This window comes from Falco rusticolus, chromosome 12 (assembly GCF_015220075.1).
Source record: "Falco rusticolus isolate bFalRus1 chromosome 12, bFalRus1.pri, whole genome shotgun sequence".
Taxonomy (NCBI): Eukaryota; Metazoa; Chordata; class Aves; order Falconiformes; family Falconidae; genus Falco; species Falco rusticolus.
The window spans coordinates 26,427,816-26,445,554 of record NC_051198.1 but is presented as its reverse complement, the minus strand read 5'-3'; the positions used below and the strand labels follow the sequence as shown (position 1 = coordinate 26,445,554).

The 17,739-nt window shown below is 43.4% G+C and overlaps 1 protein-coding gene across 2 annotated transcripts; it reads left to right on the top strand.

The window, feature by feature from the left end:
* Positions 1-2,606: 2,606 nt before the first annotated feature.
* Positions 2,607-14,344, top strand: TAF1A (TATA-box binding protein associated factor, RNA polymerase I subunit A). 2 transcript variants are annotated; one of them, XM_037405654.1, is made up of 10 exons: positions 2,608-2,980; positions 4,257-4,426; positions 5,737-5,850; positions 6,676-6,874; positions 7,566-7,696; positions 8,563-8,721; positions 9,804-9,870; positions 11,200-11,320; positions 12,704-12,864; positions 14,028-14,344. In XM_037405654.1, exons 1-10 carry the CDS (start codon positions 2,848-2,850, stop codon positions 14,168-14,170), a joined length of 1,398 nt encoding a protein of 465 aa, XP_037261551.1. In that variant the 5' UTR covers positions 2,608-2,847; the 3' UTR covers positions 14,171-14,344. The 2 variants fall into 2 exon arrangements, with proteins under 2 accessions (XP_037261552.1, XP_037261551.1); XM_037405655.1 differs by lacking the exon at positions 12,704-12,864 and having other exon boundaries at positions 2,607-2,980; positions 9,804-9,874; positions 14,028-14,265.
* The last annotated feature ends 3,395 nt before the right edge of the window (positions 14,345-17,739 follow it).

The following is a 17,739-nucleotide window of genomic DNA, read 5'->3' as shown; positions in this document are numbered from 1 at the left end:
AGACCCTATCTCAAGCAGTTTAATATCCTAGTCATATTATGCAAAAGCATCAAGGTAGAAACAAGTACCTTCCTTAGTGCTGCAATGAATAGTTTTGGTACCCCTTTGCCCGACGTACCTTGGACATCTTGCCATCTCTTGCAGCCCAGTCAATCCTGAGGTTAAGCAAACATCCGCATGCTACAGGCACACAATGTTCACCCAGTGCTCACACACGCTCTCCAGGGCTAGCACAGTGTCGCAGCTGTAGTACACAGTATTTCCGACACCCCCCCTGGAATTTGGTTGAAGTTTTTGTATTTCACATCCTGTAAAATAAGGTGATACCTATTTGCCATTGCTGATAGTGGCTGATAAAAGGCTCTAAGAAAGCCTAACTCATAACATTTAGAAGTGAATTTTATCACAATTTGCAATATGGAGGTAAATATATGCAAGTCATGTTTTATGATGAATAAAATGAAAGTCCTTTTTCCCTTGACATTAACATTTCTTGTGGCTTAATGCCCAGCCTGATCTTTAGGTCCAATTGCTTGTGAAGACAGAGCTGTTCTGTAATTTCCCATCAATATGAGGTTATCAAGCTTATCTTTATTAAAAGACCAAGATAAAAGCTAACAGTGTCTGTGGTCATAAAGACAAGGGCAAGAAAGGAAGATGTGAAGAAAAACAAGATCACATACTTCTTGCACAAGTCATTGCCTTTATTGTGCAATAACGAGTAGCTCACAGTTGATACACAGACATGAGTTTACCACTGCAACTATCCAGCATTCTCAACAATTTCAAGTATTTTATAGTGATGATGTACCCGCTTATTAACATAACCACCTTTCTCCAACGTGTGACGTACAAAGATAAATATTTCACTTAGATCAATTTATGTATTTCACACAAAATTTCCTCCAGTCTTCAACCCGTCTTGGAAACAGATATATTCAACTATGACAGTAGCCCTGCTGTGCATGAGGAAGCTAACGTTTTGTATGTATCTACAGCTACAAAGCAGTTCCCCCATCTCTCCTGCACTCAAGTATCTACTAAAGTAACCGATACCCATTAACAAGATCAGTTGGCTAAGTTTACGTAAGAATCAGCAAAGGCTCGCACTCATGTATGACACAAGAAGATAAAAATAACAAGCCAAACATAAATGTGCTTCTAAGCAAATGAGAGAACTTCACGAAATAAATTTGGGTAAACTGGACAGTAAAATTAGGGTACCAACCTAACAAAAGATCAGAAATGTTGAAGGAAGTGACACCACACTTGGGGAACACCCATGATCAATGAGACACTCATATGAGGTACAAATTATAAAGGGCTGACAAAAACGATGGCACTGCTAAAGAAGTGGTGCTATATAACAGTTTATCATCAATTCCGTTAATTATTAATATAGAATATTTATGAACTGAAATGCTGGTCATATACTGGAATTAAAAAAAAAAGGTAGGCTTCTACTAACCCCACACATTTATTAAATGCCATATTAAGGTATGATACCAAGATTAAATGTTTAGATGCTACAAACTGTTCTGCCTTGTAGTATTCCCTTGACGCTCGTTATTGATCACAATTGAACCAGGATACTGGATTACATGAACCTTTAATCTGAGCCAGTTTATGATTTACTCACCCTGAAATGGCAGAGCTCTTTTGAAAAAAACCCTGGAAATTCTTACTTGGAAAACTGGACTTTACACATACCAATACCCCATGGCAAAGCCAGTTGCCAAAAGTGATTTAAAGAAACAAGTTCCAGCACAAACTTGTACCAACCAGACTCTGTGGTTGAGGCAGGCAGGTTTCTAGAATCCAGGTGCTCTGCAAGAGCACAGGCAGCATTACTGATCTACAAGGCACAAGAACTATATTCAGAACCCCCTTCTTCTGTCGAACGTGATGTTCTAAATTACAAACTGAAAGAAAAGTACCAATACGTGAATGTATTGGTAATGGAAATTGTGACAACAGGATCTGGTTAACTCTCGCTTTTAGAGCAACCATTGCATTAGTCACAGCTCTTAGTAACGCTGGGATTAAACTGCGTGTAAAATTAAACATCTCTCTGCCTCGCCACAGAACCCGCCCAGCTGGTGTCCCACGCTCCCCCTGATCCCTCCCGCTTCACCCCCGGCCGGCGTTCCTCGTTTTCCCGCTTCCACAGGCAAAGCCGGCCTGCGGCGGCTGCGCGGGCCCGCGAGGCGGCAGCATGGTTCCTCGGCAGGGCTCCCGGCCCCGCCGCCCCGGGGCTCCCGCCGCCCCTCCCCGCCGCTGCAGACAGGCCCGCGTTCTCCGCTCGTTCCGGACCGATTGCGGACGGGCGCCAGCCCCCACGGCACCCTGCCGGCCACTCAGCCCGGGTGCCCGGGCCCCGCCGCCTGCGCCGCTCCCTACCCAGCCCCAGCCCCAGGGGTGCCGAGCGCCGCCCCCTCAGGGCCGCAGCCGGACGGGGCGGGAGCGCCACCGGGCCCGGCCCAGGCCGCCACGGCCGCCGCGCGCGCCCTGCCGCTCACGTGGCCGCGTCCCCCCAGCGCGCAGGCGCGCGGAGAAACGCGCCTCTTCCGCTATGGCGCCGCGCGCGTGCGCCGCAGCACTCCCTCCCTGCGGGCGGGCGAGCTGCCGGGCAGCCTGAGGGGCCGCCGGCCGAGGCGCTGGGCTGCGGCTGGGCCCGCCTGGTCTCCTCTCTCACGGAGCGGCCCGCTGTCGGTGCGGGGCTCGGCGCCGTTAGCTCAGGGCCGGGAGGCCTCCCAGGGGGCGGCGATGGGGGCTGGCCGCGGTAGCCGGGGGGGGAGGCGGTGAGGCGGCGCCGCGCCGCGGGTGTGGCGGCCTGCCCCGGGCGCCATGGACAGCTTGCTGGAGGAAGAGGAGGAGGAGGAAGAGGAGGTGGCGGCGAGGAGCCCCGCCGCGCAGGCGAGGAGGGCCCTGCTGCCGGGCCTGCACCTGCCCTTCCTGCCGCCGCAGTTCTTCCGACCCGGTAAGGGGGGACTGGGCCCGGGGTGGGCCCGTGCGTCGCCGCCCCGCTCCCCTCCGAGCCTGACGGAGGAACGCCGCCCTGCGCCCGGCCTGCCGCTCCCCCCACCCCATCCGTCCCCCGCCGTTCGCCGTCGGTGTCCCGCCGGGGAGGCGCCGGGGCTCCCGGTGCTCTCGGGGCCGGTGCGGCGGGGGGGCGGCCCGACCGCCAGTAAGGGCCGGGAGGGGACTGATAAAAGCCTTGTGGGTGCAGGTGACTCTAAAATCTCCGGAGTTGTTATATACGTATATACACATGTAAATATATAAAATAGCTCTGTAGTGAAATACTTCACACCAGTTCTGTCCACATCAACTTCTCAGCAACTTGCTCTGTAGGACTTACCTACAGTAGCCACAGTCCCCGTTGCGTTACCTTGTGGTGTTCGCTGTGCATTTTATTTTCTGAGTACTTGGAACTTCTGAGGTTAGACATAGGTGTGACGACCAGACCTATAGGTAGGTCAGTTAGAGGTGATTTTGTAGAATGTGCTGTAATAAAACTGCTTTGAGCCAGTGTTGGAGCTGTTCCTTTGCCTACAGCTCCCAGGTTAGAGGTAGTTTGATGAGGGCTTTGTGGAAGGCCCTTACGGCTTGAGCATATTGTAGGGATATGTTAGATCGTGCTGTACAGTCATGAGCTTTGAACAGCTGTGGAAATAAGGTTTCAGGTTTGTGCTACAACAGGAGTTGAACCAGTATCCATGTAAAAAGAATAAGTGGCCTCTTTCCAGTTTTGCACTCAAAGGAAAGTAATTCTCTAAATTTATCTTTGTTTATAGTGGGAATTTCTAAGCCTTTGGTACTGGAGTGGCCTCTTTGTATGTGTGTATGCAAATCTTCAACACAGCAAGGTCACAAGTGTAGATGATAATTAGGAAGGCAAGAGAGTGGTCCTCAAAATATAACAAAACGTACTGTGAAGTTACCAAAACGCTGTGGTCTTGTAATTCTGGTAGGTTAGTAGTATGTAATAATTGGCTTTCCACTGCTTCAAGTGTCTACAGCTGTGTGCTGCTTGTAGAAAACACCATTTAATATTTTTTTCCAGCTTTTACCATAGTCTTGCTTCCCTGCAGACTAATAGGTGTATTTATCTTCAAAACCACATAGCTTAAGATCACTTTTTGTGGTGTCTGAGAAAGATCATATAAGACAGATCCTGAAATAATAGGCACACTGTTATCTGAGTAGACACTGTGATGTTGTGGGCTTAGTTGATTTTTGTTTGTTTGTTTTAGCATCTTCCCATGAACACAAATTAAACTTCAAGAAGAGCAAGGAAGTGTGTTTAAATTACATTCAGGATGCCATACTACAAAAGCAGTGGAAAAGGGCTGCAGAGTTTATGACCTCCTACGTTGAGTCACTGGAGAAAGACTACTCTAGGGAATATGTGGGTCCATCAGAGGTAAGCCAATGTCCCTTATCAGAGTTCTTTTTCTTTTGCAGCTGAAAAAATACTTGTAAGAAGCACCTTCAGGGCCAACATTTGTTTTAATTAACTAATCACAGGCTTGCTTTTTTTTTAAATTAAAAAAAAAAACCACAGAGGTAAGACCTGAAAAGTTAGACAACATTCATAAACTAAACTAGTTTCTTAAAACTCAAAAAGCAAACAAAATACCCCCAAAACCCAAATGCTTCCAAATACAAATAAGCCGCTCTTCAGATGTCGATGTAGAAACTCTTGGATACAGAAAGTACACCAGACGCCATGATTTATAGCGCCCAAGGCAGCATGCTGTCCAGTTACTTACCAGGAGTCAGCCTCTGCACAGGCATGGCTCTGCTGTGGGTTTAACCAGCATTGCTGGAGCCTGAATTTCACCGAGATCTCACTTTCAGGGGTGCTGAGAAGCTGCGTGCTGTTCCATGTTTTTCCTGACAGAGTGCTCAGTGGTGCCGAAAAGTTCTATGGGCTTGCAGGCTGGTTTTGTGGGTGTGTTGTTTTCGGGGTTTTTGGGGGGTGTGTGTTTTTCGTACGTAGGCCCATGACACAATAGATGAAAACTTTGCTTGGTGTAAGTTAATTCCATCAGAACCATGTCTATGAAAAGTCATCTTAAAGTAGTCTTCTAAAATGGAAAAGCAGTAAATATGTGCCTGCCACTGGCCTGCCATCAGTCAGAATCTGTTTGAAAGTGAGTGGCTTGTTTAGGTCTTTACCAGCTCCCCCAATACTTGCAATACTTGTAGCAGGTACTGAGGAGCAGGAGGAAAGGGGATCAGAGCTGTTAAAATAAATGGAGGACTTGAATATGGCTAGCCTGCTGGAATACTTTTTGTTACATTGTGTAGGCAGACCTTGAAAACAAGTGTACGTAGGTGGAAAGCTATATCTAATTGGAAATAATCTTTATTACTAAGTTCAAAGAATTGTGCATACCTTGTGTCTCAGTGGGATCATATAGAAGGAAAACAAGTTTTTGGTAACTGGAGGGGAACTTTCTAACAAATGCAGTTTTCATAAGCTTTGCTGGAGCACTGCGTTTGTAAGGAGCAATTATGAAGCACCCCCTGAATGATTGTAAAAGTCGTACTAGATGAGTACATAGGTTGCCATAGTAGTAGGTAATATTTAGTATTGTTATTTTATTTGCAATGCAAATGTACGTTTTTTCATGTTACACTAACTGTAAGTTTGAGAAGACTATATACGGTGACTGTTGCCACTTCTGTACTAAGATTATTTTTTAATCTCTTTCTCCATATTAATAGATCATTTGGAGAATAGGAACCGAAATTTTGTGCCATCATTCACATAGCAGCATGAAAGAGTTCAACTCTTTCATAGAACAGATGAAAACTTTAGGAGTAAAAAGGTATTTGAAGGTGAGTCTTCACTATACTGTGGACTCTTGTATCACCCATATGTATTTTTTTTTCCTGTGGTGGCTCATTCAGACTTAGTGTTTTGGTTTCCTTGACTGTTTCTCACTTGTGGTGGTGCTTCTATCTTTCATTCTGTTACATTTGTTTAAGGCCTTCAACAGAAGCTCTATACAAGAGTTTACTAGAGCTAACTGAAGGTTTAGACTTTTATCCAGTGCCTGATCACCATGATAAGGTGGTAGGATATCCCTTTTTCAGGTGTTCTGCAGTTGGGTAGCCAAATGAAAAAGCAGCAAATGTAATCCAGCTGGATTTCCTCAGGACATTTCTGGATCTTTTTGAGTAGGTACAGCACCTGTTAATGGCAAGCAGGTTTTTGAGACAGCCTTGACAAGTGCCACTGAGTGTCTGCCCACCTGATGGGTGATTTTCTGCCCCACAGATTTCAAGAGCTTCAGCCCTTTCCCTTCCCAGGGATATGTCTTTGTGTATCAGATATGCTTTTAATTACTGATGTTTCTTGACCATCTTCACACAGAAAAAATTACTTGGGTCCTTGGCTCATTTTCCTGCCCCCTGTGACACTCATTCTCTCATTCCTGTTTTCCTCCAAAATTCTTTGTAAAGATACTGTTTCAATAAAAGGATATGTATAAAATGCTCTTCTAATTAAAATACTTTACTAACCGTGTTTGCAATATTTTATATGCCTGTCTGTAATGAGTCCCTTCTTTCCCTGCACATCTGTGTAGACCTTTGCTGTATTGCTGAAAATCTCGCCATTTGTGATGTGAAATGCTGTGGTATGGACTACTTGAATTGCAGGTTTGCTTGGAGCATGCCTTTCATCTCCTTTGTAACGGACTAACAGATGAAGCTTACCAAAACCTGTGCCTGGCAGAAAGCTGGAGATTTGGAGAACAAACAGTCATTCAGGATAAAGAAATAAAGCTGATTCAGGCTTACAGGGGACTGTTGGACTACTATAGCTGGTCGAAGCAGAAGAGCATTGTGTTGGAACATGGTGAGTGTGTTTTATGCTGAGCTGTAAACTTCAACTTATTTGCTTGTGTAGACATCATGGTTTGCAATGACACCTTCGCTTTACTAGACTTCAAAATTTGATGATAAGGGTGGTATGTGATTCTATATCGGCAATGATAGTGATGCAGAAATGGTGTTCTGAAACTTTCTCCCCGATTCACATTTCTTATATCCAGCCAGCATGACCTGAAATAGTGATCAAATGAACGTATTAACTTATAGCAGTGGCTTAATAAGTGCTTGACTACTGCTAGAATTTTGAGCAAAAACCCCCAAAACTTGTGTTTGAACTTCAGTTTCTTTAAACATACTACTTGTGTGTGGCATCTAATTCTGCGTATATCTACTGGATGTGCATTATCATTTACATTGGATCACTACTTGTTTCTGTGAAAACTAGGTATTTAATTTGGTTTATGAATCTTGTGCTGGTAGCATCTTGTCTTGGAATACTACCCATCATGCACTGTAAGTTGAAACTGGGTGATAATAAATTTGCATGAAGAGCAGTGAAAATGTGTTTCAATACTGAGGAAACTAAGACCTCTTAGAAGCTCTCTGACTGGAGTCCTTGCTTTGCAAAATGTGATCATCTCATAGGTGCACAGCTTCTTTGAGATTCTTTTTGATGAGCAGAGCTAACTTTCTGGCATTCTTTCATGTTTTGGTAGGTCAGGATGGATTTGAAGACTTGTCTGTTGAACAGGAAATGCACGGTTGCTTTCGGAAGGCGGCAGTGAACTTAAAGGAGATTATTGAAATACCTGGAGTCTGGGATCAATTTGTGAAATGCTATGTGGATGTAAGGGCATGTTTTATAGATATCTTCCTTTTGCATTTCTCTTGTCTAATTTTCATTAAGATGTCTGTCTGCAGACATACGTATATGTGTGTGGGTGACAACGAAGTATTTTAAAAGCAACACATCTGTACATGTATCTCACTGGATTTGATTTAGAGCACAGTTTACTCCTGGTAGAACTGCAGAGCCTGCACAGAGTACAAAAAGGACTTTTTTTCCTGGCAATGCACAGATAGAAATAGACAAATGACTTGCATATTTTGTTTTCATGGTACTAGTACAGAAATGGGAGCACAGCTGCTTTGTTTAAATTCCTGAAAACAAGTTCTCTTTCTGGTAAGAGTGTTTTTCTGGATACACTAATTGTTAAAGACACCAAACATGCAGTCCCACTCTGTGGATTTTTTTGGGGGGTTTGTTTGTTGGGGTTTTTTTAAGTATCTGCTTAGAATTTGTAATTTAGAAATAAAGTTGTTAATCTCAAAAAGATTGTAAGATTTACTTTTTGTCAGTGCTGGTAAGCTCTGACTTAAAGCACATCTTGGCGCTGACAGCTGCCAAGTTCTCTCTTTAAAGACATGGCAGGCTGCTTTCAGTGTTTCTTCGCAGTGAGCAAGTGCTGGTAATTCTCTGACAATTAAGTGTGTTAAAGGCATTTTCTCCTGTAGTGTGTGATTTATTTTTTTTGTGTCTATCTGATGAGAGTAGTCAGTAAAATGAAAATACACTGGTCTTAATCTTATCTAGTATGCTGGGCTCCTGTATACAGACTGTGCTAATGGGTAGTTTTGTGGCAGCCTGAAACTAGTTGTAAGAGTTTGATTTGTACTCTGTGGCAAACTAATGACAGCCTTAACTTCTCTTAGTTGCTGGAGTTCTATGGAGATCATAACGAAGCCCGCCAAGTATTAAATGAATATGCCTACAACTCAAAGTTTCCTGCTAATCCCAATGCTCATGTTTACCTCTATCAGTTCCTGAAGAGACATGGTGAATCAAAGAAATCACTCATATCTGCACTGAAGGTAAATATTACATAGTAGATACAGGCTGTGGTAATTCATGTTGCATGGTGGTCAAAGAGTTTGGTTCAGTTGAACTCCTGTAACATTACTTACCCTATTGTATTCTTTGAGGGAAGTGGAGGGTTACAGGAGTGTTAGTGGGGGGGGTGCTAATGGTGGAGCAAACAGTATCCTTTACTGTCTTTGAGTTCAAGTCTTTGTTTTGCCTTTAACTGATACATCGTATAACTTCTTGTAGTCTGTAAACAAGTTCAGAGAGCATGCTTACATGGTTCCAGAAGTTTGTATCAGCAGTCCTGTAGAAAACATGCATTGATTTCTGTTACAGTTTGACCTTTATATGTTGAAGAAATGATTAGGTGCTTGCCCTTTCACATATTGATCCTGTCTAGCCATTAGTTTCTTTGTTTTCAATCTGTGCGTTTAAGCTAAAATAGAAGTTAATGTTTGCTGGCTGTTGGCAGACAAGGCCTTGCTGAATTAAGCTTTTGTATAGTTGCTTTTACGTTCCTGCTTTCCTTGCCTGTGCTCATTAGTCTTGGTAGCTTCTTGGAAACAAAGTTTTGCAATTTGTTTTGCCACTTGATGGCACTAATGTGCTTTCGCTAGGGCAGGTGTTTTAAAACAGCTTCATAAAGTTTAGACTTTTAAACTGTAGCATGTATGTATAAAATGCTGCCTTCTCAGTGCTTTTTAGCACAAATCAAAGAACTGGTCTCATAGGTCTAGAAACTGTGAACCAATGCACAGAGCAGCAGACAGGGGAGCTAGAACTGGCCTAGGAAGGAAATGATGTTGCCTTCTAAAAATGGGACAGTAGATGGGTTTTGGGCTGTTCCTTGAGAATGTTACGTTTGTCACATGCGGTGTTTTTCAGCAGCCATCAAAGTATTTCATCCATTGTGTCACAGATGTGCAAAATGGACCTAGATGGTTGTTCTTTGTATCAAGGGACTAAGGTACCAGGTGCTTAATTTTCATAACCAAAAGCCTGTGCTTTTCTTGATCAGGTAGAAGGCTTCAAAAGTTTTCACTTTAAAATAATGTACCTGGGTTTTGTTGTTTCCTTTTTTATTTTTCAGATCTTGTATGATATTGTTCCTTCTCACGAGCTAATGATAGATTTTAATATCATGCTTCAAAAATCAAGTAAGTCTTTAAATATCTTTGCTCTTTTTCTTTATGTTAATCTAGAGTAATATTATTCTCCAGCCTTCTTTCTGCTTTTTGAAGTAGGTTTTTTTATAATAAAAAAAGCCCTCAAACCCCAACTTTCTAATCACAGGAACCTTTAAACTGGATGTGTGAGCAGGCATTTACAAACTCCTGTAAACAAACGCGTTTCTCATTTTAAAGGCTGATCAAAGCAAACTTGTAAGGCACGGCCAGGATCTCAAAAATAATTTTTTTTGAGATGCCCTACTCACTAGGTTAACAGTTGGACTTGATGATCTTAAAGGTTTTTTTCCAACCTAAACAATTATGTGAATGCCAGGGTCTCCATTCCCTTTTTAGGGTCTCTTGATTTATTTTTTTAAAATTATTCTTTCTCTTCTGGAGGAATTGAGATGGGTCTGTGCTTTAGTTTGTTGTTATTGATCAAAGACAAAATCTTCCTTGTCTTCAAGGGAGTTTTGTCTTCAAGCTGGTAGAAACATCTTTTTCTTTGGAGACTGGTTTTTTCCATGCTGATCAATTGTATTCTAAGCTGTCTGCCTTCTAGTGACCTGGAATGTTCTAGCATGTCAGCAGATTGGTGAAATGGCCTTGAATAAGATTGTTCTCTCTTCTGCTGCTTTTCTTCTTTGGGAGGGGAAAAAACCAACCTCCTGGGTAAAACTTGCCCTTTTCTGGTCTTGTGTGACCCGTTTGCTAACTTTTTGTAGCTGATCAGGACAGTCTGATTTTTTTGAAGAAACTTATACGGATAAACATAACTTCTCCACATTTACCTGCTGTGATAGGTCAAGTGTTGTTTAAGAACTCTGCTGATACATTACTAGTGATGTGAAATGGCTGGTTTATTCATATCAGTCCCAGATTTAATTTTTCTTTTTTTGGTGGCATCTCAGGATTTGAAGTGTTCTAGAGGCACTGTGTTCCCTTCTTATGGGAAGAACATGTTGGACAGCGGTGCCAGTCGGAAGCACTGATTGAGCTTTGGAAACAGCAATTACTGTAAGCGAGGCAGTGTGGGATAAGTGAGTGGTACTGTGTGTGCCTCTTGCGTCAGCAGATTTTGAGCAGGGTGGGAGTAGGGACACAGCGTCTCTGGTATGAGTTGTGCTCTAGAGCCAGGAAGTATTCCTTAACTTTATCTCTTGCAAGGCCACAGAAGGCAACGGGGGAAGCTCCCAGTTCACAGGGACAGTTAGCAGCATTTGAGGAGGCAGGATGGAGAATTGTATTTCACTTGTTGCTTATTAATGAGTTCAGCTTGATCTAAGTAATTAACTAATCAGCCTAATCTTTTTCCAGAAAAAAGAAAAAAGCGTCATTTGGGGCTAGAAGTCATTTTTTCAGCCTTGGATTACGCTGGCTGGAAGGAAAATGTAAAAGCGTGGAGCTGTTTGGCAAGACAGGTGAAACAAATTGTGATGTAAGTATCTCTGCAATGTGCCAAGTCCAAATGTGTCCAAATGTGTCAAGTCTCCACCTTTGGGCTGTTGACAAAGTGACACCCTATAGCCTTTCTCTTCCTGCTGGTAACCTAAGAGATGTCTGGCTTACCCTGAGTTCTGTGGCAGTGCTTGGCTGCAGTGTGCTTTCATTGGGAGGAAGGAAGAAATTATTGAGGAGACTTCCAAATTTCCATTATTATCATTGCCTGAAAAAATGATGTGGTTTTTTTGTGTTGGGTTGGGTTTTTTTTCTACCAGGTTACATGGTTATGCAGGAAGAGTTACTCAGATGTTTGGGTAGTATTTGCTGCCCATTGCTAATCTCCCTCTTTTGCGGGGGAGGGAATCGAGTTGTTGAGTCTGCTGCTTTGTAATTGTGTAGGGTATTTGGAGCTGGTTTGAGAATTGCTGGGCTGCAATAGGGGCATAGCTGGTACTGTACAGGCTGGTGTGTTGTGTGATGGTGCTGTTACAGAATGCAGCCAGTGTATTATTTAAAGTGGAGCCCACACCTGTGTTCTTGCCAACACTGACAGACATGGCCTCTGATTTCAGAAGCAATCTCAGACACTCTGTGCCCAGAAGGCCTCTAATGTCTAGACTTTTTTTTTTACCCAACAAACAAGGTGTTGTGTTTTTAAGCCCTGTATATTTACAGTAAATTAATTCAGTACTTAATTTGACCTGTTTTGCTGCTTTATTGCCATCTCTGCAGCATCTGCTATTAAGATCCAGAAGCAAGTGGATTAAAGCTAGGAGTGTTGTTGCAGAGAGTTAATAAAAATGGTATGATACTTTAACTTTGCCTGCTTTTTTGTGTTTGAAGACACAGCTTCAGAGTATCTTGAAATATACTGGGCATCTTGGTTGTTTTCATGGGAATATCACTTACCTGTTGTAGGTAGTTTTTGTTGCTGAAATGCTTGGTTTAAGGTCTTTATTGAATAACAATTGGGATAAGTTAGTCTTTGAGTATGCACAGAGTAACACAAACCTTTTCTAAAAACAAACCAACCCCTTCATACTACTAAGATGTTGACAAACTTCAAGAAACTTTCTTATTATTAGTGACAAATTGGCACACAAGTCAAAGGTTTGCTTCATTTCATACCATAATCTGTGTTATTGCCAAGTCTAAATAAGGCTGCTAGAGTTCCCTTCCTGCTTCACTAGTGTTGCCAGGGATTAAAAAAACCCGATTCTTTCTGTTTAGATTAATATTTCGGTCTGCAGTGTAAGGTCAGTTGTCTATACTAGCAATTTATGAGACTTGTAGCAAGTTGATTATAAAATTCAGTGACTCCTAATAATCTTCTCATCCCAATTTAAGCTTTTCTGTAACTTGCTTTACCTTTTCCTAGCTCTGAGAAGCATCTTGACTGGATCAAGCAAGAGTGGAAATCCAGAAAGGACTGGTGGCCAGCCTTCCATTTTAGCCGTTACTTAGCAAAAAGGAATTGGCAGGAAAATGAAAGCCTTTCATATGAAAAAGCTCTGGTGGCTGGAATTTTACTGGGAAAGGGTAATACTAAATATTTTTTCCTTTTGGCTACATAGAAACAAAGCCTAGTTCTAGTCCTAATGAGGCAGGATGCAGCTGATCTACTCCTTGGAAGAAACGTGGTTTCTTTCTTCTAGGAAAGATTGTTGTCTTTGAAGCTGAACATGAGAAAATACTTAAATCATTTGGTATTTGACAGTAAGGCATATTTTGCATAACTTGGTCTTGTGCTGGTTTAGCATTCTGTTGTATCTGGCCTTGTTAAGCAGTCACAATACTATTTACCTTGTTTAACACTCAAGCCATAATTTCAAAAACATACAACATGCTTCTGAGTGAAAATTGTGAGGACTGTGGAGAGTTTGCTTGCTGGATGCCAGCCTAGGCAGTGTCTGGGTGAATACTGCAGGCAGCTGGCCATTAAGGACAGTGAGGTGTTTGTAATGCAGGAAAGAGAGGGGAGGTTCTTGAAAGAAAACCATTAGCAGTTAGGTAAGAGGGTGAAGATCATGACCTCTTCAGTAGTGTTCTTTGAAATGCTGCCAAAACCAAGTGGAGTATCAGGCCAAGAAGCCGCTGTTTAATTGAGAATGAGAATATGGTGTGGAAACTGTGGTTTGTACAATGGTTTGGCTGATGGGCACTTTGCTCATTGTCAGCTTTTCTATATCTTTTGGACTTCATAAAACAGTTTCTCATATTGAAAGTAATTTTTTGTTTTCAGTAATATGTTATCAAATGTCTCCCGGCCTTTATTTGCAGGTGACTTAAAGAAAATTAGAGCTGGAACAATTTTATTAATGAAGTTTCTGTGCTTGTTGGTGTCAATATGAGACACTCTTTTTCCTTATCCAACACAATAAGTTAATGTATGAAATCAGGGGTGCTTTACACTGCTGAAATTTTACTTTCTGACCTTTTGAAGAGTAAAAACAAAAGAGAAAAATATTTTGAAAGATGCATCATACAGTTATGTAAGTGTAGAATGTTTTCTGGGTCAAATGAGGATAGATAATTTAATGCTGCAGTTATGTCTGTAATGTGCATTTTTTAGATTATTTTATTACTTTCCATTACTGAAAACTTGTAGATGTTCGCATGTTATTTAAACAATGAAGGCATCTTGTATTTGCTTGTATCATGGTAAAACTTACAATACTTTTTTCTTTTTTTTTTCTGCTTAGATTGCAAGTACTTTAAATATGTATCACACCAAGGCTGCAAAGCTCAGGTGGAGAGGTTTCGTTTCCTGAGGAAATTTGTGAATAAGCACAATCCTGTCCACCTGAGAATATCTGGTCTTTCAGATTCCTCTCTGCAATCTTGACTGGAAGCCATTCTTAAGGTTCTTGCCATACTTTTTCCTCTCTGTGAAACTGACTTCTGCATTGATGCTGTTCTAAAAGTTCTAGGCAGACCCTATTGACTCAGTACTAGAATTTTTTTATCTGTTTCTGTAAAAATGGTTTGGTTTGTATTTATTTTATAATAAAATGAATATGTCAACTTACAAGATTGAGGAATTTCTTTAATATTAGTCCCATATTTCGGTGTGAAATGCAAACAGCATTGATTTCAAATACACCTTGAAAAATATTTAGTATTATGGCGTATAATTTCTGTATCAATGGTATTGTAGGGTTGATCCTCCTTGTGTTTAGATGCGTGGAAGGTGACTTAGATGACTGCTGGAATGCAGTTCAAAACCCATTCAGGACTCACAGTGGCATTCATAATAGGTGTAGAGTCTTACACTAGGAACACACTGAAAATGCATTTCAACCTGAGGGGTTACATAGCTTGCTGCTTCTAAGTGATCATTTCCTGACATGGGTAGAAAATGGAGAGGCGTGTGTCACTTTTTTTGCATTGTATATTGAGAATTACAGGCTGTAAAGTTCTACTGCAGCTTGTTCCATAGAATCAAATAGATGATGCATTTCAACATATCCAAAGGTGGTTTTTCCACATGTCATTCTTGTGGTTTGTATGTTCAGTTCAGGGATTGTTTTCACATTGTGGGCAGGAGGGAGTGAAAGGCTGGTGTAGCCGCACGGCTACAGAGGGAATTTAGTGTTGCAGTGCTTTGAAAGAGCAAAGGCACAGAACTGCTGAAAACTTCTCTGCCTGGTAGAAGAGACTTTTTGCAGTCTTGCCTATGAGTTGAAATATGCAGTGTTGCTGTGTTTGGAAAGCAAATGTTTGTGACTACACACATTAATTAGCATTCCAGTTTGCTTGAAAGCAACAAAACGGTTTCCAAATACTACTACTGTTTAAGTGGCAGGTCTGTAGAACTCTAGTGGATGAACTGCTTGAACTGCCTCTGGAAATGAAATAAAGATGTCTAACAGCATAGTAGTATATGGATAAGTACAGCTGTGCTTTTAAAAGCTGAGTGCTTATCTGGGAATTTGGTCTGGGTCAGTATGGGTTTTATGAAATGTGCCTTAAGACAACGTGTCTTAAATATCAAGTGAGCTAATTGTATGTTTTACCAAAACCCACCCCCATGGTTGTTTGTAATTCCTGACCTGTGTGCTGGTTTAGTTCTGATTCCTGAAGAATGCTGCTGCCTCGTTCTGTAATAGTCAGGGTTTGGTTTTTTTTATTGGAGATTTCCAACTGGGTTTTGACTAATTTAATTTAGGTTATGAAGTTTCAAAATGTTCTTCTTCAGCATCCCATAAGGTATCCCACAGCCCTGGGAAGCAGAACTTCTTAGTCTGAAAGGTGATCCAGATTGTTGCTCCCAGTGACTGTCTTGATGGGTTTCATGCCAGGGCAGTGGGGCTAAAGCTGTGCTGGGACAGCCCTGCCAGGCAGCCAGCCAGGGGGGCCCTTCCCTGGGCTTCCTGCCTGCCGCTGTGCCCCCTGCTCCTCTGGGCTTGCACGGGTGGGTGGGCCTGTGATGGGCTGGTGACTCCTGTGTGGGCCTGGGAGCATCCCGGCAGGGTATTGGAGGATCATAGAATCATTTAGGGTGGAAAAGACCTTTAAGATCATAAAGACTAACTGTTAACCCAGCACTGCCAAGTCCACCACTAAAACATGTTTTTTGAACACTTCCAGGGGTGGCGGTTCTACCGTGTCCCTGGGCAGCCTGTTCCAATGCCTGACCACCCTTTGGATGAAGAAATTTTTCCTAATATCCAACCTACGCCTCCCCTGGCGCAACTTGAGGCCGTTCCCTCTTGTCCTGTAGCCTGTTACCTGGGAGAGGAGACTGACCCCCGCCTCGCTACAGCCTCTCGTGTCAGGTAGCTGTGGAGAGCCATCAGCCCCCCCGAGCCCCCTCCTCTCCAGGCTGAGCACCCCCAGCTCCCCCCGCCGCTCCCCGCAGGATTGTGCCCCAGCCCCTTCCCCAGCCCCTGCCCGGCTCTGGCCGCGCTCCAGCCCCTCAGCGTCCCTCTGGCCGTGAGGGGCCCAGCACCGAGCCCAGCGTTCGAGGGGCGGCCGCACCGGTGCCGGGCATGGGGGCACGACCGCTGCCCCGGGCCTGCTGGCCACGCTGGCTCTGACACTAGCCACCCATGCGCTGCTGGCCTTCGCAGCCCCCCGGGCACGCCGGGGGCAGCCAGTGAGCCCTGGGGACACCCTGGTGCCCGGTGCCAGTGGGATGTGGCTCCATGCGCTTCATGCCCTGCTTGTGCATGCCCGCAGTCTCCCTGCCCCCGCCGGGCAGGTCATTATGCCACAGGAGCAGGTCAGGTCTGTCAGGGACCTGCCTGGCCTAACCCCGGGCTGGCTGGGCCTGATCCCCCAGAAATTTGGGCTTCCCCCTTCCATGGTGTCTCTGTGTTCCTTTGTGGGCACGCAGAGAAGTTTTTACCATGTAACCTAACACAAGTAGTATGAAAATTGAATTCTAGGGCAGGGGCTTGTTGAGAGCTCCCGTATAATTTCCCTTCTGTCCCCTTAGCTGCCTGTGGGAGATGTGTATGCCTTGCAGCATCTGAGAAACCATCTGTTGAGGAAGAAGCGTGAAACAAAGCAGCAGAGATTGGGCTGGAGGTAAGGGGAATGACAGGACAAAGAGGAGCTTGATGTCTTTGAAACTGTTAATCCCTTGTGCTCTCAGCTTTCTCCAGTCACTTCTGGAAGCAGGATTGCTGCCAGGGGTCATGTTCTCTCCTGGTGCTAGAAGCACCATGCTGCAGTCAGCAAGTAGAAAAGCAGCACAGTCTCAGCTTTCACGTAACTCTCTCAAGCATTGTTCTTTCATGTCCTGGAAGAAGCTTGTTATTTCCTGACACCATAGTAGTTACACCTGAGACAAACCTGCAGACCACAAGCCCTGAGTGAAATTTCCTGTGGAAATGATTCAGTTTGTACTGTTATTTTCAAGCCTGTGTGTTGTATTTTAAATACGGTAACTCCTAGTGGATTGGAATATTCTACTTTGCCTCTGAATTCCGTGCTCTAGGTTTGGGTTTTTTGTGAACTGTCCTCATCCTGTGTGCAAAACTCTTGTGACGAGTTTTTTTCCATGAAACAAATAGCACATTTTTCTTTGCTGTTCTCCTTGTTCTCCCTTGTTCAGGGAATCCATGTTTTTTGTGCAGACCCAGTGTCTGTTGTCCCTCTGTTATCCCACTTCTTGTTCTGCTATTTTCAATATTAAAATCTAACATAATGCTGACTCAAAATTGCAAATCACTTCAGCTTTACCCTCTGCTTTCCTTGTTGTTTATGTTTCTGATGCCACTGCTTGTGCTTTTTCCCGTGTTTCCTGTTTTTACTGAAGTTCAAGAAAAGCAAGCTAATGAAATGTCAGCTGCTTTTTAAAGCATGTCGACCCTGTGCATACATACCCCCTGCCTTTTGCCCACCAGGTTCTCTGTATTCTGAGCAACTCCCTCATTCTGGAAACTTCAGCAGGGCTTGCCTTGGCTT